Raw genomic sequence first — 23,293 nt, forward strand, 5'->3', positions numbered from 1 at the left:
TCCAAGCAAAGCAACAGCTGCTTTATGAAACTGGTATAAGATGGAACATCAAACATTAGCAGGAGGGGTGTGAAACCCAGAAGAGCAGGTGCAAAGGTGTTAGGTATCAGAGATGATTCACAGAAGTCTCACTGTAGGAGTTCTCATAAGACAAGGGGCTAAAGAAAGGCATGGGTCTATGTTGGGAAACAGGATTATGCAGTTAGGCACAGGAAAGTGTGTCAGTTGATCCTGCTCTTGACACTGTGCTTCCAAAGTATACTAATTAATATAACATCAGTTCAAAACCACTCTGCTATTAGAGCAAGTCAGAAGCTAATAATAACAGCCCACTTCACTGGAGAACCGACCCATGCCTACCTCCGTGCTGTGGTGCCAGTGACCTTTGCTTTACCTTTCATATGGGTTCAATAAAAGCAACATCAACTTTCACAGTCAGATTTTTTTTGTAGTAGAGAATGACAGAAAAGTGGTTTTATAGCATAAGGGAAGACTTTACAATGAGCAAAGGGGCATAATGTGAACACTATAACATGGCTATATTGTTACAAAAAGCATGAATCTAATTGTAAAAGAATTCAGTGAAGGAAAGAGTATTTAATACTGTTTCAGCTCTGTTTTTTCTGAAAACGGTTCAAAATCTCATTGAGTTGTATAGTAAAATAGTCTTTCAAAATCCTGGTTATATGTCCTCCATTCATCAGAGAGGTAATTGGAGTCAGATTTGATATAACTACTGAATAGAAGCAGGAAGAAGAACCAATACATAGCACTACCACGTTTGCATATTTTAACTTAAAGAAAAATGTCTCTGGTGCCCACATACATGGATTGATGAGTCAGAAGGCAGTTGTAGGTGAAGGGAGAGAATAGCATGTTATTTGTTATTCCATAAAATGCAGTTAATGAGAGGAATTATTTATTCTGTGAGAATAATAAAGTTGGAGAGTCTAACTGAAGTTAATGCATTTAATTTAATACTAAGTACAATCCTATCAGTTGTTAACTAATTATAAGTAGTTACATGATTGATCAGCTCTTCACAGATGTAAATAGTACTTGGTAAGGTTGACCATGATTTTTAGTCATCATCATTGATCAGTGGGAAAGGCATAAAGAAAAGAGCTAGCCCTACCAGTTGGAAGTGGATATCATCTTATTTTTTGTCTCATATAGTGTGTAGTCATGTAAGATCTCTGCTTCACCAGTGCTGGGCAAAAGTGTGTAGAATTATGCTCAATGTGATGTGAAAGTGATGCTGAAGACACAAGGGAATTCAATGGAGGATATGGCCCAGTGGTCCTTGCCTTTCTTATTGAAGAGATGTCAGCTTGCAAACTTGAGTCTCTGTCATACTTCTGAACTACATTGCAAAGCACAATGAGCTTCAGGTTAAGAAATTAATGGCTGCAAAACTCAGAACAAATACAAAAAGAGGCATCTCTTCACCTGCTGTTTAGACTATCCATCTAATTCACTATCGTGGCTTGTTATAGAGCTGGTTACTACTGATGGAGTTTAGAAGGAGGTGGGTAATTTTATGAACAATAAAACACAAGTTACAAAGGATATGGCAAGGTCAAAGTAACTTCATGCTTTATGGCGTAAACACAGATTTGCAGAAATAAGATTTCCCAGACCTCCCTCATCTTTCACTCTGCAAAACTGATCCTGGTAATTTTTTATTTCCTATCTATTTTTAACTGATATATGTTTTGTTTGCTTCCCCATCATCTGTGTTACTCTAGCCACATCAGCCAATTGCTTTCTGCATACTGTTAATCCTGGTCTGGCAGATTCCTTGACCCAAAAGTTGAGACTCCACACATCAGTTTACACAGGCAATGTGGATGCTGGGTATATGTGGCCATTGCTCTCATGTATGTAAAGTTTGTGTGAAAAATGTGTATGACTATGTGACAGAAGTTTCCCCTGACTCCTTCTAAGTATTTGTTCAGTAGTCATAGCTTTCTTTGTTATATTCATATTTTTATGTGCTCAAAACATTATATTTGTAAAATGTCACGTTCACAGAAAGTATTATCTGGCATTGCAGATGATACACACAAATAAACCGAAGTTCTGGGGGAATATATGTTTTCAGCAGCAATATGTAGTTAAGCAAAGACAAGTTGCTTGGACACAATCCGAAAAGGACGGAGTAGTAAAGCACTTGTTTGGAAGCTGCTTATTTAGATATAGGAGGACATAGAAGAAAAAGTATAAAATGTATTTGAGCTTATACAGTTTCAGTATCATGAAACCTGATTCTACACAATTTATCTTTTGAGTAACTATGTTGGCCAGATGACTGTTTTTATTAGACATCTTGTTGTTTAAGAGACTCAGGACAAGGGGCATTATGGACCATGCCTTCAGTGGTATTTCTGCCTACATCTTCCTGAGGTACTCTGAGTTGATGCAAGAGCTCATGACATAATTTAGGCCTAGAAACTTCCCTGAAACAGGAACCTCTTGGTTATACTGGGGACCTGGTCAGATATTTTTTATGCAGGCAATTTTAAAATGTTTTTTAAAAAGACAATTTTGACAAGTGCTTCACTAGTGTATAAGAAAAAAAAAAAAAAAAAAAAAAAAAAGGGAAGAAAAGAAACTTTAAATAACTTCCAGTAAAAAGCAGAAGAGGTTTGCAGGTTTGCTATGTTCTCATCTGTATGGCAGTACCAAAGATCACATGGGTGGGTGGTATTACTGAGAGTTGTAATGTGTCCAGTGCCTGTGCCAGGTCTCTGTAAATTTCATGAGGGGAATTTTTCCTGTAAAATAACTCTTGAAAGTCCAGCTTCATTACAGTATTTCATAAGTAAGTATAAGTATTCAGTTATATTTTTATTAGCATACACAATAAGAACAATAATAATTTAACAACTGAAGTTACTCGGACACACCCAGGCTACTTGGACACAGGTTGGCTGGAGTAGTGGAAATAGCAATGAAGCACTAAAACCCACAAGATGTCATAGCCTCATGCTCTTATTTACACCAACAAGTTCTTAGGAAGTAGCTAAATATCTATTTGTGCAAAAATTCTGTACACTGTGTGTACATTTGTGCCATTCCTCAGGTATTCTTGTCCAGGTCAGGAAAAGATCTCTTCCAAATGTAAGTCTTTTATCATTTTCAACTGTATTTCCAATTTTTACATGTTTGCATTAAAGCAAGACATAAAGTCTCCTAGAAATATTGCCATAATATAGAAAGAAAATAATCCTTTGGGAAGAGATGAACTCAAAATTTTTCCTGTTATATTTGTCACCACGTGAAAGAAAGTATATAACAAACCCCTACATGTATCTAATGGCACTATGAGAAAGGAAAGAAAAGGAGGGAGAGAAAATTTGCTGTAATTCTGGCAGGCCACAAAGCAGTGAACTGTTGTGTTCAATTGTTGACAGTGTTCTCAATTGTAGGTTTGTGTACTGTCAGTGTCATCTGTGGCATTAAAAGAAAAATACTTTTGATGATAGACATTTTGTAACAGTTTGCAACACTAGAGAAGGTCTAATTCTAGACCACACATGTCACAGGGCACAAAACAGACTTTCCTGAATTTGGGGATTTTCTTTATGGAACTCCTGTTTCAAGAACAGATAAATCCTGTTCCAATTTGCAAGGTTCTCCTGTTTGGTAGCCAATTAATGGTATCTCTCAAACTGCTCCGATAACCATCACCACAGCAGACACGAATCTTGTGCATTTTTGTGAAAGTTACTCTGTGCCAAGGCAAAAAGAAGTTCTACCATTTCTGTTTGAAAAGCACAAAACCCATTGAGATTCTTATTCCTGGTATCATAGGAGGCAGCTCAGAGATCACAAACTTTCTGATCTCTGTTGCTGAATTCAGACTGTCTTTATCCCTAATATTCTGCGTTCCACTTACCTTTATAAACAAGCCAATTTCTGGCTGACATTCCATGAAAGTCTTGTTTCCAAGTTTATCAGGCTATACCTGTTCAATCTGGTGTAGAAAGCTGTTGTCATTGCCTAGCACCAATATACATAAACTGAAATTATTTCATCATTAATCATCAAAGTGGTGCTACTGTAATACATAGGAGCCATAGGACCATATTCTTAGTGTCAGTTGAATGTTTTTCTCACATCATTTTTTCTGATTATTTATTTCTTTCAATATTATGCTGTTACCTGGTTTTCTTCTACTGATATTATCTCTTCAAATATCCTTGATATTTTTCCCCTTTGAAGTGAATGGTCACTATTTTGTCAATACAAAACAAAACTATCGAACTGTGTTATAATTCTTTATTTTTGCTCTCATCTTTGTTTGATGCCCCACTTTGCCAAATAATGATTTACTCTGGGTTTCAAAATGAGCTCAAATGAGCAAACTCAGTTTCTAAAATCAGAAGAGTAACTTCACAGTCTACAGTATATTGTAATGGTAAAAGAGAATTGTATTTGTTTAAATCATAATTAAGATGGCACCGTTTAAATAATATCTCTTCAATTGCCGTTGCATCTTGGAGCAGAAATGAAAAAAGTTTTTGTCTCTATTCTGTCATGAAAGTGAGCAAGTTTGGTCATCTCTTAGTGAAGGAACAGCATATATCTTAAAAGGGTCTTCCTATCTAAACATTCTGGAGAGGTCAGTTAACACCCATATGCTGACAGTGCTGCTCTTCCTCTTGTAACAGTTTTAATGAAAACATATGAAGAGTATGCACCCGAAATGAGCTACTGGATCCATTTAAGTTGATTTTAGTAGAGCCTAGTTTTCTCTTCTAATGTGTATCCTTAATTTTCAAGTTTTGAAGATGGCTTTATGATGGCAAAGTGCAGTAATATATGCAGACTGCGTGTAGCTGCAGCAGTAATACTATGAAAATTTAATGTAACTAATCAACAGAAATTTATTTTTTGAGACAGCAGACTTGATTTGTCTTCATCTCAGAAAATCATTAATTGGGTACTTCATTTCATTCCTGTGACTCATCTATTGCCTTGGAGCAACTCCTATACTTAAGTTTAAACACATGATCCACATTCTGAGGGATTTTAACTGTGTGAAGATAGTCCTAGTCTTGCTATGTGTTTCTTCAATCACCTCTGAATGATCAATACCTGATATTTTAAAAAATATTCCATATGCAACCAGCTTTCTCATTTTTTACAGATCTGATGAAAGGTTTGTGTATACAAAACACTGCTCTATTAACAAGCAAAGTTCCTTTCTGTGAACTTTTAATGCTTAGATCATCATAACTATAATTTAAGTATTAAGTGTTTGAATGATGGTAGCGCTCCAAAGATGAAAGGGGTTAATGTTATACTTCCAAGTAAACAGTTTGGCATTAGAATAACAGCATCTGCTTATGGATTATCTCTGCAAAAGATCTAGTGTTTTAGCATTGCAAAATCAGAACAATTTGGGTGAAGACTTGTTTCCACATACCTTTCTTGCATTTAGTTTATGTTACCACCAAATTAAGTGCTGTTTGAAGTCATACATTTTTAAGCTTTATAGGGTTTTGTCACAAAATATGTGAGCAAGTATCCTTTTACTAAGGGGTGGGGTTGACTGTTGAATGCCTTTGCCTCTGCAAGTTTAAGAAGTCAGTTCAGAAGTCTGATTGTGGGCTGGGCTATAAATATACAAGAATATCTTAATGAAAGATATCTTTTGCCTCTAAAGGTGCTTGTACCCTGTTTCTTTATTATGTGATTTTCTCCAGGAATGCCAGTGAGATTATAGAAGAGGTTACATTTACAGCTCTGTAAAATAAAAGCCGTGGATTTGGTTTGAATGCTTGAGATTTAAGTGGGCAACTGTGCAGTTTGCCCCTAGGGTGCTCCTTTGTTATGTGTACTGTACTGCTTTTAGCAAGCTAATGAGATGCTGAATGCCAATCTGTGTGTTCTGAGAGACAACATATGTGATAACCTGATCCTACTGAAGTGGTTCAAATTTTATTTGAATTCATTGAGTCTGAAATTTCTGGGCAAAACCACATTTGTAGTGCATTGGTAGACATTTCTGGGTTAATCCTTTGTATGTCTTGTCATATGTTGACTTTGATGGGATGTTGTGTCTGTTACAGAATATTTACATGTAATTGAAGAATACAATATTTTCGTGGTCAGGCCTGACATGATATTGCACCTTTTCATTTATTGGTTCTAAATAGTAGGCAACTCATGATAAACTTGCATGCAACCTTATCAGCTGACCTTTCCTGGCAAAAAGCAGAACAGAAATAAAACCGCACCCATTAATCAAATAACTTGTTCAGCCCAGGACATGGTGTCCTTTTCTTTCAACTGAAGGTTTAGCTGTCAGAGGGAAAGAGAAGCAGTGGAGTTCTACAATGTTATCTGGATTATTTCTATGAATAAAGTTATTAAGATGAGCAAAATAGGGCAGTTTGTCAAATAAAAATGACAACAGTGATTAAACATAAGGAGCACAATAAGTGGGTCTGGGTAGATGGACTACCAAATATAGCTATTTTTTAAAATAGAACTTGCATAAAACCTAAATACTGATTGATTCAAAGTCACATAATAGAGGAAAATAGCAAAAATCAACATCAAGCAACAATAAATTATAACGTAAAAATGATAAGGGAGCCATGTTTATTTGGAAATGAAATGTTATAAAAGGTGCAAAAATCCATCAGTCCTTCAAGAAGAAATAAAATACATAGGTTTTTCTTTAGAAAATATAATACATAGCTGCCATAATTTCCAATGCATCATATATCATTGGTGTTTATTGGTAACATGTCATGGACAGATTAAATAAAAACTCCATTAGGTTTCAACATACTATGGAAAATGGACAGGTTTTGTTAAATATTACCCTAAAAGAACAAGTACTGAGGGCTTACAGCCTACACAATATAATCATGGCTCCTTATATTGTGACATGCTGAACCAAACTTTGTATCAAGAGATTCCATGGCCTTATATATTGTTGGGATATTTTTATGGGAGTATAAACTCCTGAAAAATGTAAGTTTTCATCTAATCAATCATTAAAACAATCTATTTTCCATACTATATGAAAACTGGCAGAAACAGCTCTGTTTATTAAAAAAAATAATACTACTATATTAATCTTACTTTTAATATTTAACACAATAAAGCACTTTTAGAACAACATACAATAGTTACTGCTGTTGAAGAAATATAATTTTACCACCTAGTGTTAATGTTACCAAGTTGTTTCAGCATGACAGGTGACTGCATGTGAAAACAAAGCACTTAGAAACCTGGGTGAACAGTGATGTCAGTTTATTTTAGAATAATCTGCCGCTTGGTGTTTAGAGACTGTCTTTTTTCTCTGGGGATGGTTTGAGAATACTGTGGGTGGCATTTAAGCCTGTGGGACATTATTTTAATTCTGTGCCTCCTAAATTCCTTTTGGGAAGAGTTTGCTGGAAGAAATGTATCACCAGTTTTAACAAATTTTTCTGAGTGCAGAGAAACTGGAAATATTTGCTTGGGATTCGAAATTGTGACAATAATTTGAAACCACAAAGTAAATGCAGTGTAAAAATCATGCCAATTATTTTCTGTATTCTCACATTGTTATGGTCTAGAAGAGTCACTCTACTTTCCTTATTCAAGGGTGGTTCTGTTTTGTTGGAGAAAAGATTCAGTATCTGGAAAATTTATAGTATAGGAGTGAGTGTTCATTACTAGTAGTCAGTCCTCAAAATGACAAAATGGTTTGGAAGTGAGAAGTGTTATAATAAAATGTGTGCTTGCCTGTTCTGAATCAGGAGTGAGACATTTCCACGGTAATGCCTCACTAAGGCTGTTTTAATGCAGTGGTGGGCAGATTTTGAAATTATATCTTTGACTTGAGAAAATCTGAAACTTTATTATGTTTTTGAAGGTAAATTTAATTGTATAGTCATTTGTAATACGATAACTTCCGTAAATATCCCTGAAAGATTACCCCGAATTTTAAGATCAGGCAGCAATATGAGGTTATATCTAGAAAAAACCCCAAACAAACCCAAAAAACCCACCAACTGAAACCACAACACCCAAAGAACAAAAAAAACACTGCCAAAAAATCCCAAACCAAACTGACTCTGACACATCACTAAGCTGTGAATATGAACATCTTAAATGGTTTAAGATGAAAGTCTGTCAGTTGTAAAATATAACAAAACAAGACTTGATTCTTAATAAATAATAATAACAAAATCCTTCTGAATGGTTCAGAATGTATTTTATTACTTTCTAGTTTTTTCATAATTTATGTTGTTGCTTGAATTTTACTCACTTTGGAAGTGGAAAGCATATTTTTTTTTTCTAATTATTTTCTGCATTCTAAGAAAACTTCAGGCAAAGACCAATGAAATTTTTTTGCTACTTTCTCATCTGTATCAGGATCTATGGAGCTAGATTGTGATGGTGACATATGATTACAAGTTGAGACATAATTTCCATTCTAAAGTACTTTTTTTTGGTTAACATTTATACTCATTTGACATTTTAGCTAGCTGCATGGTTTTATGAACACTGGTAGTGTGAATAATTGATTTAGTACACAGAGAGCTTTATTTAACACATTTATTTCTTTAACAGGTATATTTTACATTTGTACTTAACCTTCACTGTGCTAAAGGTTTGTTACTTAAAAATGTAATTCTTTTGAAAATTATCCAAATAAAAAGCTCTAGTGCACCTTATCATATATTTAGTTTGCAGTATGGAAGACATATTTTTAAAGATCTTTGAAAAATAATCAACAACATTTTCTGTTAGCTTAAATTGGCAGTTTAATTTTCTAAGTGTCTCCTAGCAATACATTCTTAGTGAACAGAAGAGTTATAGCAAAGGAAATCTATGTGTTTTTGATGGGAGTTATAAAATCTCTGATTTTGAAAATGGTAACCTGGCATCTATTAATTATCAGAACTGTGTTTTATCATTTCAGAGCTCAGTTCATATGTAACCTAGGAAGAGTCATTGTCTGGTTCCAGACTTGGTGTCATCTGAAACTATAGGGTTTTTTAGAATGAAAATTTAATTCAATACCTTGACAGTGTTAGAAAGATGATGAACACTTTGGGAGGTAGTTACTTCTTTTCTTGTAAAGTGATGACTAAGAGATAAGGCTGGCAAAAACTTGAGTAAAAAAATAATGCAATTCTTATTATTCTAAGTGCTTTGAGAGGAATAAGAATGTTTGAAGAATGAAATGTCTTCTTGTATTTGCAAAAAGTAACTAAAATAAAGCACCACTTCTTTCTAGCTAAGTAACCTGAAACAAGTCACAGTTGTGGACGTGTCAGCAAACAAGTTCCATTCTATTCCAATTTGTGTACTCCGGATGTCTAATTTGCAGTGGTTGGATATTAGCAGCAACAACCTGAAAGATCTCCCAGAAGACATAGACAGGTAGTTTATGTTTTAATTCATTGACAGGCTTATGAACCGTAAAGCAAATCTAGAAATTAACAAGTTTCAAGGGACACCATTAATGAAAAATCACATGAAAAAATCACATTTGGAAATTGTCCTGGGTTGAGGCAGAAATGCATCAGATAATTTTGCATGTAAGCTTTACCATAATTATTAATGATCTAGGTCAGAGAACAGAAACTACATTTTCTAGCTCATTGATGGCAGATTGCACAGTCAGTGCCTCTACTGTTCAGCTAACTAATTATATTTTCTGTTGTGTTCATGATAATTTGTCACTATATCTGGGCATTGTTCTTTGGGAATTACGTGGAGCATATTCTGTCCCAGTTCCAGCAAAGGGGACTCAGCATAAGGAACTGGCAGCACCATTTCTCTTCAGGGTAGATGGGGTGGAGGGGAAGATGAACTAAATCATATTTAAGTTACTGAAAGAATCTGATAAACTTTGGCAGTAAACCAGAAAAATATTGGTAAGATTAAAAGACACTGACAATCCTTCCCTCCTACTCTGAAGTATATACGCAAGTGCACACATATACCCACGTTCTCAATTTAGAGATCCACTAGAACTAGTTTTTAAAAAATCATGCTGATCTCTTTAATGGGACTTACTAGCCCAAGAAAGCACTTTTCTTATCCCTGGACCTATTTATTCACTCCGAAGTTCTGTTGTAACTTGGTTTACAAAACTTTACTAGCCATAAGTAAACCAAGACACATATTAACTAAAGTTTATTAAAAAAAATATGGATTATTTATTGATCTGGGAATAAAGATTCCTGAGACAGACGTAACTTCACAGAAAACTCATTCTACCCTAACTTTCACAAGATATTTTTTGCTGGGCAAAAAGCTTTCCCTGGGACATTATGTAATCACAGAAATCTCTGACAGTAGGGCTGAAGTCCTAATTTGTATCAGTAATTCACATGCTCTAGCCACAACTCATAAACTTGACATCTGAGCAGAGATTTGGTTAACTTCAAAGAGCTTCTAAGAGGATAATTTTATTTTATGGAAGGATACCTGGACAACTTAAGGGTAATTTTTCCCCTGCAACCTATATACATTTCTCTATCTCCAAAATATTCCTTTTCTACATTTAATCTCCTTCATTTCATACTGAGTTGCCAGCCTTCACACTAAAGCATCATAATCAGACACCGCAAAATACGTTTTTTTCTTTGTTTGACTTTGTGTTTTAAATGTTGAGATCTCTTGGGCTCATGTGTATTCTGAAGAGCAGAATATGTCAGGATATCCCTCCCCCCTCACTGTGAACTGATACTCTTATTCAGACTCATGACTTCAATGCCTGAAGTGTCGAAGAACCTCAGTGAACTACCATGAAGTCTGTGATTAAACAAGATGAGTAGACAGTAAACTGGAGCCTTAGTTAATATCTTTCCCTGAATTCAATCACATCTTATGGGCCTGATAAGCAAGAGCCTGCAACAGTGTTTCAAGAATGGACCCTTCTGGTCAAATGAGACAAATATCAGCTTGATATGCCTTTCATCTTCTATCTACTCCAAGGAATAATGCTCAGCCACCAATTACTATTGCATTAGGAAAAGCCAGGAAAAATAAAGCAAAAGAAGCCCAATGCCTTCCTCCACAAAACATTGTCATTAAATTGATTTCAGTGGGACAACTTGCAAGAGCCATATGACCAGGAGCTGGTCTTTCTCTTGCTCCCCATAGTACTAATTACTAGCGAAAAACAATAGATAGGAATGCATTGACTAGCACAGATGTATCTAGTTCATAGAAACCAGCATATAGGCAAAGGTGTGAGCTGATGACCCATATTTTTCATTAGTTCCAGGACACACATAGCGAGGCTTTATACCATGTTCTGTCAACATATTCTATATGAAAGCACAGTCATTTTTGTAAGCTTTTATTTTGGGTATGCTTCTGAGTACTTGTGCTATTAATATCTATAATGTTGAATTATGACTGGTAATTTTCATTAAAGTTGATGACAATTTGTGAAAGTACGTTATAAGTAAATTTTGAGAAGCCAAAGATGGTGCATGTAATTGTTCCTCTTTTACACAAGATCAATTCTGTATTGCTATTTTGGATAGATGCTCCTCTCTGAAATAAATATTTTAAGTTTTCTTTATCTTTTACATTTTACAGGTTAGATCAACTTCAAACACTTCTCCTACAGAAAAACAAGTTGACTTATCTTCCACGTGCTTTGGTCAATATGCCAAAGCTCAGTTTGCTAGTTGTTAGTGGCGATGACCTGGTTGAGATACCCACAGCTGTCTGTGAGTCAACCACAGGTTTAAAGTAAGTAAAAGTGAGAGAGAAGTGTTCTAAAGAAGATAAGGTAGAAGCACCCAGAAGAAATACTTTCACAAGCATCAGTTTCTACCGTTCCTGCTGGTCAAATTCTGACCCAATTTATATCAGAGCCCTTAAGGAGGCACTAGAGATATTGGAAATTGTAGAGGAGCTTCAGTTTTCTGTTTTTCATCTACCAGTTCCCCATGTTGTGCATTGGTATGCCTGAACTGCTATTCCTGTGTAGACTTGGTCATAGTAGCTCTAACTCAGGATTGGCAAAGCCATACCCCAGAATGGGACTAGTAATCTGGCAGTCAGCTGATGATAAACTCAGTGCTGTCCTAAATATGCTGCTGGGAGTGGGAGACATGGCTAGCTAAAAGGATAAATAGTGTCACATGAGTTTAGTAGTTTATATATGCTTTGTTGCGAAACAACACCTTGCTGTTGTATGCAGGACAATACTAAAAGGCCTTTTAGTCTGCAATTACAATGATCTTGCATTTTTGCAGGAGATGGTCAGGTCTCTGATTATGAAACCATTTAAGATGTTATATTGGGTCTCGCTGGGATGGAGTTAACTTTCCCCATAGCAGCTGTTACAATGCTGGGCTTTGTAGCTAGAATGGTATTGATAATACACCAAAGTTTTTGTTATTGTTGAGCAGTGCTCCCACAGCATTAAGGTTGCCTCTCTAACCCTGCCTCACAAAGGCCAGCAGGCTGAGGATGAGCAAAATGTTGGGATGGTACATAGGTGGGACAGCTGACTCAACCTGACCAAGGGGATATTCCATACCATATGACATCATGCTAAGTGATAAAAGCTAAGAGAAAGGAGAAGGGAGATGGGTCATTTGTTATTAAGGTGTTTGTCTTTCAAAGCAACCATTACATGTACTGAGACCCTACTACCCAGGAAGTGGCTGGACATCGCCTGTTGATGAGTAGAGAATATTTTTTTTTTCTTTACTTTGTTTCCATGCATGGGTTTTACTTTTCTTCATTAATCTGTCTTTATCTCAACCTATGAGTTTTTAATCTTATATTCTCCCCTGTCATGCTGAGATGAGGGAGTGAGAGAGCTTCTTGGTGGTGACCTGGCCAGCCAAGGTCACCCAACCATAGATTCACAGCAATTTGTGAGAATTTAAAAAGCCATATGATTTGTTGGAACATTTGTTCTTTTGAAAGTAACAATTTTATTGATTTTTCTTCCTTCTCAAAGCGGTAATATCATCAGAGATTTTTAGAATGCTGTGTACTTAATTGGCACATTATGTAAGTTGTTTATGTAACCATCTAGTTTTTTACCTGCAATGTGTAGCTGTAGGAAATTTGCAAATACGACATAATGCACATCCAGTCATGCATTGCAAAAGAGAAGTAACATAACAACAATGAAAAAATGGAGAAACATATTGTCAGCTAAGAGATACTGGCAAAATTCCAGATTTCTAGGTAATATTGTTAGGATGGAATTCATACTGCTCATTAACAGAATTGAAATTATAGTGTAGTCTGTCAGAAATTCCAGAATAAAAAAATATACCTGCTATTGCAAAGAATGATTTATATAGATAGGCACAAAGAAAGAGATAAATCTGATAATTTTATACAGAAAGTAGAATACAGAGAAGGTGCTATTAGAAATACCTATTTCTAATAATAGCTGGATCCTAACAATGTCATAATGCAAAAATTGAGCAAATGTTCTTTACGTTTACCCTTCTGGCTGTAGTAGCAACTTTTAAAATGTTGTTCATGTTGGCCAATGATGTTCAGAAGCCTGTTGCATATATGCTTGTGTTAATATCTCTCTCTAGATTCATAAGTCTCAAGGACAGCCCAGTTGAAACCATTGTATGTGAAGATACTGAAGAAATTATAGAAAGTGAACGTGAACGGGAGCAATTTGAGAAAGAGTTTATGAAAGCATACATTGAAGACCTAAAGGAAAGAGGTATGTGTTAACTTGCAGTAAACTTCCTGCTATCTTAGATATAAATGCAGACATACATTGGGAACATTAATTTTTAAGAGTACAAGCAATATACCCTTAAAATATAATTGTCTGCTATGGTATTAAATAAGACTAAAAGTGAAAATGACAAATGTGTTTTGTTAAAAGTTTAGGCCCTAACTAAAACACTTGATAATGAACATATGTATACTAAATTAATGGTGTGCTTCTACATGCATTAACCTTAATTCAATGATAATGTATGAAATTATTATCCTCATTCTCCACACTTATCTCTCCTGGGTTTAGCATTAGTGATCTTGAATTCCTGCAGAAGTGCTTCTCCTCCTCAAAAAGAAACAGTGGTTATATGAAATGCTCTATGCATTGATAGATCATTCTTTAACAGTATATCTCTATGATAGTTGTTTAAGCACTGTAAAAGTATTGTAGTAAAATCACTGCTTTTGTCTTTATTGCACAGCACCTGAAAGTTTACATAGTAGTTTATTTTGCTATTCTGTCTTATATTTATCGTAATTAAGTAACTGTAAATCTCCTGAGTCTTGTTTAGTAAAACATGTTAGGAAACAAGGAGAGAATTTCCTGCAAACCAAAATACTCTCTATAGGGTCTGCTTAAATCTCTTTTGAGAGTTTTGTGGAATGAATCTTACTGTGGCTTAAATCCTTGCATTTAACGTAAGTATCCTGTATAGTGGTTCTGCAGTACCTGGTAAAAAAGAAATGTAAAGGAAGGCCACAGGATGTGGTTGCAGAATACTGTTCTTGTTCTGATACTGGACTTGAGTTACTTACTGTCCATAAGAGGCACACTTGAATATTCAGGCCAGCTACTTCTAAAGTGAAGTCTGCTATTAGAGTGCCAAATTCTGATAATGCTAGCAACAGTGGTTAATGTGGAGAGAAGGAATGGAGGAAAAACTGAGATCATAGTTTATCTTTAGAGATACTCATGAAATACGTAGTGATGGAAACATGGAGTCTAGGATAATGGCTGCCAGGCTGCCTGAAACCTGCATTTTGCCCTGAAAGCATAGGAGAGCTTTATACTCCTTTGGGGCAAAGGAGCCCAATGATACACTTTCTGCCTTTCTAGGCAAAACTTAACTCCATTATTTTTATGATGAGGTTGGATCATGAATCACTCATATTTCCTTCTTCTGAACTCTTGTGCTACACGTTATGCCGCTACCTGTTTTTGAAAAGCAGACTGGGGGAGAAAGAGATTCCCTACAACACAAACCAGCAGACTTTCTGAAAGATATCACAGAGATCACTTGTAGAGTACCTTTGAAAAAAAACAAAACCTAGCTCTTTCTAGCTCAGGGCTCCATTTATTTGTGCTGGATTACATACCTGAAGTCTGAGATGTATTTCTTTTTTTTCCTTTTCACAGATTCTACTCCTTCCTACACTACGAAAGTATTACTCAGTCTTCAGCTCTGAAGATCAAAAATCTCTAAATCACTACTGAATATCAGAATATTTCTATTTATATCCACCTGAATAGAAAACAGTAGAAACAATAGATAGCTGGAAGCACTTCAAAATCATAATGAGTTTTTTTATTTATTACTGTAGTTGCTCCCTCCAAGTAACTACAGATAAAACAAAGAGCAATAGAGCCTTCATAAAATGCTGTTTCACCTTTTAAATCAACATGTCTATTTTCAAGTCCACAGCAACAGCTACGAATTTACATATAGATCTGAAAGTAAGGATTCTCTGTAATAAAGTATACACAGGCATAGATGCCCTCAGGATGAAGACACTGTACGTTATAATTCAACCTGTGGAACATAAATCATAATCTCAAAAAGGAATTTGATTTTTATAAGAGGGGAAGTATTAATTTAGAAAATGAGTGTGATCTGATGTATTCTTAAGACCAAATAATGCATTTAGTTCTTTACAATCTTTAAAGTGCAAATGCATACATAGTTGTTTGCATTTACTTTCTGTTCTTCAAAGAAATTGTCCTCCTTAGGATTTTCAGTTTAGATAAGTTTCAACAACCTTATATATAAACTGTTGCAATTCTGATGCTTTTTTTCAAGCATATTATAAACTTTTACCTGTTCACAAGTTCAACTACCAATATGACTGAAACTTCTGTTCTAAACAGTCTTATAGCAGTGTATTAAACAAGATTTTAAGGACTAAGCAGTGTGAACAAATATGATCAGCAAAATGACGATGAAGGTCTTCTATTAATGGTTTTAGATAAGAGGATTTTGTGGACATTTATTGGAATTTTCCATGTTGTATAAGAATGAGTTTGCTTGATAAAGAGTTATGTTGCTTGCTACTTAATAATCTGTTTATATTTAATTATATAAATGTATATACTATAGAGTTCCAGAAGTCTAGTTTTACATGTACCTTTGCTTAATAAATCAATACCTTTAAATCTAAAAAGCCTTGAGACTTTGAGAATTTAGACTCAAATTAGAGAATTTAAATAGTCCTAAACTTATGAGTGCAGCTAAGGGAAATGATATTTACATCTTTTTTTTTTTTTTTTTTTTTTATTGTGGGTGACCTATGTCCAGTTTTGTGCCGTAGAGTGGAACTTAGTCATATTTAAAAAGCAAAGCAAAAAAAGATGTGCTTCTCAAAAACTTCCGTATAAAAAAATACTGGGTTTGATGTTGTCTTTAATTTTTTATCTTTTTAGCATTCATTCTTTTGAAATAAGAGAACTTGTAAATACTGTGTTATTTATGGCAGTCACAAACTTCTTCAGTTATATTACTATCTAAAATGAAACCTTCTTGAGTTGGTGTCTAGGTGTTCATGATGATTTTGAGCAAGTCCTGAAACAAAGAGAACATTTCAAAAAACTCCAAGAAAAGTTGACATTGGTCTGAAACAGAATTATGAAAAATCTGAAAAGTTTTTTTTATTATGAAGATATTTAAATATGATACAATAGTGGCAATCAAAGTGGGCTTATAGAAATAAGGCTATCTGAAACTATACTACCAAGCCTTCTTTTAGTGAAATTATAAATTTGGTTGATTAGATATTGATATTGATGTAATAAACTTCTGTAAGACATCTGATCTGGCATTTCTTGAAATTCTATTTCCATAGTTATATTGTAGTCTAATATGATCCACTGAAAATCATAGGAATGGAAATTACAACTGCTGTGTTTATAGAATAGAGATGTCCATTATGGGAGTTGTAACTTTAATAAAACCTAGGGGTGCAAACACAATTAACTAAACAAAAGCTCCCAGCGCAAATTCTAGTGTGAGAATCATAGGATATATAAACAGAAGGTACTTGAATGAAGAAGTTGTATTAGCACTTATTAAACATTGCTGCTAATTTTACTTGAAAAATTTCTGCTGTTCACAGATAACAGTGATGCAGATAAACTGGGAAACATTAATAAGAAAACTAATAGCATAAATAGAAAACATACATTTTTAAGTTCTTTAAGCAATGAACCAGTCAATTTACTTGTCAATTTTGTCCAGATTGTTTACTGCAGCAGACACAAATAAGGCAGAAGACTAAAACTTGAATTCACAAATTTGAACTAGAAATAACAGGCCTGTTTTACAGTAAGAGTTACTATGAGAAAACTCACAAAATTGGTATATTCTCAGTCACTAGCAAACTTTAAGTCCAGGTTAACATTTTCCTTAAAAAATTGCTGTGACAATTAAACCCTGGAAAATCCAAGGTCAATGGTATACAGGGGATCAAATTAGTGTTTTCAACTTGATTCTGGACCTCTTTGAATCTAATTTTCACAGAATAACAGAATGGTTTCATTTAGAAGGGTCCTTCAAAGATCGTCTAGCCCAAACCCTTTGCCACAGGCAGGGACTTCTTTCACTAGATCAGGTTGCTCAAAACCCTGTCCAACCTGGCCTTGAATACTTCCCATGATGGGGCATTCAAAACTTCTCTAGGGAACTTTTTCCAGTGTCTCACCACCCTCACAGTAAAGAATTTCTTCCTTATATTTAATCTAAATCTGCTCCTTTTCAGTTTAAAAGTATTACCCCTTGTCCTGTCACTACAGGCCCTGGCAAAAAGTCTTTCTCCATCTTTCTCATAAGCTCCTTTAAATACTAAAAAGCTGCAATAAGGTCTCCACAGAGCCTTCTCAAGGCTGACCAACCCCAACTCTCTCAGCCTTTCTTCAGAGGAGGGGTATTCCAGACCTCTGACCATTTTTATGGCCCTCCTCCGGACCTGCTTTAACAGGCACATGTCTTTCTTGTACTGGGGACCCCAGAGCTGGACACAATATTCCTGTGGGGTCTTCTGAGAGCATAGTAAACGGGGACAATTACTTCCCTTAACCTGCTGGTCACGCTCCTTTTGATACAGCATATGATTGCCTTTCTGGGCTGCAAGTGCACATTGCCAGCTCATGTCAAATTTTTCATCTACCAGTATCCCCAGGTACGTCCCTGCAGGGCTGAGAGCTTTTATTCCTAACTCTTGTAGAACACTGTTTCCTAAATTCTTACCCACAGAAAGAAGGGATTATTTTTGTCACAGAACTTGTCAAGTACCTCTGTTTAAGGGGAAGGTAGTGTACATATACAACTGTCTCCATTATACCTAAAATGTCCAGTGGGTAATGTCAGCTATAACTGAAAGTCCTAATTTCAACTGCATTTGAATTCTATTTCTATGTCTTATACAGCAAAAATACTGTGAGAAGATATTTATGACATGATGTTAAATATAATTTTATTAGTGTCATCTGTTGCAGTACAAAACCTGTGTGTAAAAAGACACCTCATTTTTAATGTAGTTTAATTTTATTGGTTTTCTACCCAACATGGTTTATTAGTAATTTCAATTTAAACTATTATCTTCCATTAAAAAATAAAACTTACAGGGAATAGTATTCTGTTATTGGGATATTGCATACTTTCTTTTTAAGTTTTTGCAAGTGAGTAGTTTTATGAATGAAAGAAATCATGTGTACTAATGGCAATATATGCTATTTTCAAGCTTCTGATGTCACGTACTACACTTCCTAAAACTCAACACTTTCCCTCTGCTTTGCAAGTAACTGCTATTCAAAAGCACCAAGACTGGGAGCAATTGAAATATGTATTATAGAGTACCCACTGGCTCAATGTGCAAAAGTAAATCAGATAATTACATTTCATTGTCTTCCTTTTCCTTGTTCAGCATTGTCTTGGCCTTGTTTTTAAGGATAGCAAAGTATGAACTAGAAGGATAAACTTGTCATGAAAGCAAACAACCTGAAATTTGATTAATAAGTATCTAGGAATAATAGTCTTCTGTCAGGTATTGGTTTAAAATCTACAGTTAACAGTGGACAGCATATTCTTTCCACCACCCACCCCCCCCAACCATTTACACAGCATCAGAGGTGTTTTATTGTGTTTATTTTCTGTAAAGGAACCACTGAGCAAAATGATAAACAGAGAATGCTCTTTTCTTGATGATGTGACTTGATTTCGGTAGTCCCTAAATCCTGGTCTGTGTTGGATTTCCATACAGATTAGCTTCTGCTTCATAGAAGATGAGAAGAGATTGGAAAGTTGTTTTTTGTTTTTTTTTTTTTTTTTCTGCTTTTGAGGTCTCATTTGAACTAGTCCTAATGAATAGGAGAACTGTAACTCATCATAATGCTGGTTATGTACCTCTCAGGTAACCCTTCTATATGTTGAGCAGTTCAGAAAGAGTCTCCTCTCTTTTCAACAGCTGAATCTGCTACTTGGGCTGATTCCAGCTGTGACTATATGCTATTCTACAGCTCACTCTCCACTTCACTGGTCCATTAACATCTATGGGTGTTGCTTAGTGTGAATAGGGAATCTGCCTGCATGTTGTTTTCATTATGTACCAGCTGGCATTAATGTGAAGAGATCATTACTATCTCTTACCTCTTCCTGCAACTTTCTGTTTTCTTGTTGCCAACTACAATATAACAGCTCGAGGTTCAGCAAAATCTTAGTAAAGACGCATTTTACACCTAAAATCAATTACAACTTAAACATATTGCCTTTGCTATATTCAGAGATTCTATTTTCCACTGATGATTTCAGCTTTTTCCTAAAATCTACAGTGACATTTATAAAGTAATTAAATTAGCTGTCAAAACATGGTGAATAGAACTGTAAGGAAGGATATCAGCTTAGAGAACTAAAAATCAGTTTTAGGCTATACAAGAACAATGTTTGAATCCAGATTTACATGTAGAACATTACATTTCCTTTTTCATTTGTTACACAGGTCCAGACAAGTTGAGGCTGAGTCAGCCCTGTGTATTATGTAATGACATAAAATATATTTAGAAAAAATGATGTGTTACACCATAGGGCCTTAAGCTGATAAATATACAGTGCTCCTCTGAGCTGCTGAAGCTGTTATTTATGCTTGGGATGTGTCAGATCTTTTGTGTGTACACTAGTTGCAGTGTTTTGCACAGAGAAACACCACAACGTACTTATTTCAGACTTTCTACCTGTTTATGAATGGTATGAAAAGTTTTTCAGTGTTTCATTCTTACTCTATGTTTGTTGTTTTTAAAACGTCAAAAATATGTCACTTGTGGTACCTGTATAACTGTCAAGGTAAATATTTGAAAATAAGTTGATCCCAAGTTTGTTATGATGATGCTCAAGCCCCAGGGAGGTAGAGTAGGTCAGCTGTCCTGAGTTCATTCAGAGAAGGTGAATTCAGTGGTTAGATATTGGCAACTGAAGGAACCAGGAGTGGCAACACTTGATACAACCAGGTAGCTAAAGGAGACTGAGCTTTTAATTTTTTTAAAATGTAACTCTGGTTTTGTTTTTACCTTTTTAAAAAGTCCACATCACCAGAATTCCTTTCTCTATAGTTATGGGAGCTGTATGTCAAAGCACATATTGGCATTTTAAGATAACATATGGTTTCAGGAATGAGGATTTTAAGAAAGCAATAGTATTTTATTTGCAGTGAAGTGACCATTGATAATACTGTGATATGGCTGAAAATTATTAGGATATATCTGCTTTTATGCTGTATGTAGGCTCTGAGTACATTGGAAGGTCCTGCTATAAGAAAGTTTCTGCCTGGAAGATATCCTGCGGTTCCTTTTCCTCTTACTTTGAACTAGTGTAAGGTTATACTGTATTAAGCCAAAATACCTGGAACTTTCAGTCTGAGGGTAAATGGGAAAAGACTCCAGGACTCTGCTTCACCCATCTTTTCCTTTCATGCTCTTTCATTTTCTTTCATTCTGATTTATCTAACGATTAAAGAATCAGAAATTCATATTAAAAATCTCTCCTAGAAATTAAAAATATTGGCATGTAATTTTCAAGAGCTTGTTGGCTATCCAGTACTGACAATCAACTGCTAAACTGGGTTGTTCCTGAATCAGTTGTGGTAATTAGCATTTGGCATGTGCTATGTGTATAACAGCTGCTGGCATGCTGATCAGAAGATCTTAAAGAAATACTATATCCTGGCTGAGGGGATTAATTTATATCCCTTTTCTCTCCTGCCTGTCTGTCATTTAATGCTCTAGGTATGATACTAAGTTGATGCTTTGATATTTGCTACTTAAGCATTCCTTGGTTTGTTAAAAACATGTTGCATGTTTCATCCCAGGACCCACCACAAACTGGCAGGAAGGCTCCTGCTTCACCTGAAGCTTTGCAGCTGTGGGACGGTTTTGTTGCCCTCAAAGCTGAGAAGATGAGTGTGCTTGTCGTCGTTTGAGCCTACTCAGCAGCTAAACGCCACGCAGTGGCTCACCCACCCTCCCCCGACTTGGGAATGGGGAGGGAATCGGAGGGGCAAAGGGAGACTCGCGGGTTGAGATAAAAACAGTTTAATAACAGTAACAGAACAATACGCTGACAGCAGTATTAACGGTAATGTACAATACAGCTGCTCACCACCCACCCACCGACCGACCGACACCCACCTGCTCCCGGCCAGCTATCCCCAACACAAAGGCCCCACGGCAACACTCCCAGAAGTGGCAGCCCCTCCCAGCCCTCTCCTGCCTTTATATAGTGAGCACAATGTCACATGACATGGACTATCAGCCAATCCCGGCCCAGCCCTCCAGCTGTGCTCCCCCCGCCCCCAGGTGAGGGCACTGGGACCTGGAGAGCCCCTGGGGTCTCAGGGGGCTGCAGCTTCTCCCGCTGCCAGACCAACGGGAACTCTAGGCCAGCCCCAGCCAGGACAGTATCCACCCCTTATTCCATATAATTTACTTTATACTCACGTTCCATATTTCTAGTACATTCTTGTTATTTACTATCCTCTTCCTTGGTCAAAGACATATGCACACAGATGTCATTCCCACAGTCCATGGTCCATCATTGCAGGATGTATCATGAGTTCATTTGGTCCATAGCTTCAGGTTCCGTCTGTCATAACAGTCCCTTCAGGCAGGAGGAGCAATGCTCAGTCAGTAGGGCAGAGGTGTCCTTGGACCTGGCAGGAAGATGGCATGCAGTCTCTGTTGCAGTTGGAGCTGGTGGCTGATGCATTTGACCCTGTCTGTATTCATAGTCTGCAGCAGTCGCTGAGCATCAGTTGCTGAAACCAGTCCTAACTTCATCCAAGTTCATGTTTGCCATAACAAAGCATTGATAGGGTGGTGTGGTGATTAATCTAAAACAGCTTATTGGCTATTTTTGCCTAACATTAAGTCCCCTTGAGGCACACATCGGACTTTCCTGTCCTTCTGAATTACCCACCAAGTGCACCCGGGTCCTTGGGCAAAGGTAATTCCACGTATGGGCTTACCTTTACCTGAAGGAGGTATAACCCAGACGGTCTTCCCCAGCATGTTTTTAGGGTGCACTACCGGGACTCTGTCTCCATCTACACTATGTAGCATGTTTGATTAGGCAGGGCCAGCCTGGTTGGCAGATCCTCTAGTATTGACTAACCAGGTGGCCTTTGCTAAATGTGTGTCCCAATGCTTAAAAGTTCCGCCTCCCATTGCTCTCAGCATGGTCTTCAGTAGCCCATTATACCACTCAATTTTCCCGGAGGCCAGGGCGTGATAGGGGATATGATATATCCACTCAATGCCATGTTCTTTTGCCCAGGTGTTTATAAGATTATTTCAAAAATGAGTACCATTATCTGACTTGATTCTGGGGTGCCATGCTGCCACAGGACTTGTTTTTCAAGGCCCAGAACAGTGTTCCAAGCAGTGGCATGGGGCACAGCATATATTTCCAGCCATCCAGTAGTTGCTTCTACCATTGTGAGCACATAACGCTTACCATGCCGAGTTTGTGGGAGAGTAATGTAATCAATCTGCCAGGCCTCCCCATATCTATACTTTAACCATTTCCCTCCATACCAAAGAGGTTTTAACCGCTTGGCCTGCCTGATTGCAGCACATGTCTCACATTCATGGATAACCTGTGATATAATGTCCATAGTTAAGTCCACCCCTCGGTCACGAGCCCATCTATATGTTGCTTCTCTTCCTTGATGGCCCAAGGAGTCATGGGCCCAACGAGCCATAAATTTTTCTCCCTTATGCTGCCAGTCCAGATCTACTTGGGCCTCCTTAATCTTTGCAGCCTGGTCCACCTGATGGTTGTTTTGA

The 23,293-nt window shown here is 36.5% G+C and overlaps 1 protein-coding gene across 1 annotated transcript in view; it reads left to right on the forward strand.

Annotated features, from left to right (window-relative positions):
• LRRC2 (leucine rich repeat containing 2) overlaps window positions 1-15,196 on the forward strand; it is a 52,662-nt gene extending 37,466 nt beyond the window's left edge. Inside the window, exons 5-8 of the mRNA XM_032985618.1 lie at window positions 9,254-9,399; window positions 11,575-11,730; window positions 13,554-13,690; window positions 15,110-15,196. Coding sequence (XP_032841509.1) covers window positions 9,254-9,399; window positions 11,575-11,730; window positions 13,554-13,690; window positions 15,110-15,159 — 489 coding nt within the window. The 3' untranslated portion in view covers window positions 15,160-15,196. The remainder of the gene's footprint in view (window positions 1-9,253; window positions 9,400-11,574; window positions 11,731-13,553; window positions 13,691-15,109) is intronic.
• The last annotated feature ends 8,097 nt before the right edge of the window (window positions 15,197-23,293 follow it).

Source organism: Tyto alba, unplaced genomic scaffold (genome assembly GCF_018691265.1).
Source record: "Tyto alba isolate M040663 unplaced genomic scaffold, T.alba_DEE_v4.0 Super-Scaffold_13, whole genome shotgun sequence".
Lineage (NCBI taxonomy): Eukaryota > Metazoa > Chordata > Aves > Strigiformes > Tytonidae > Tyto > Tyto alba.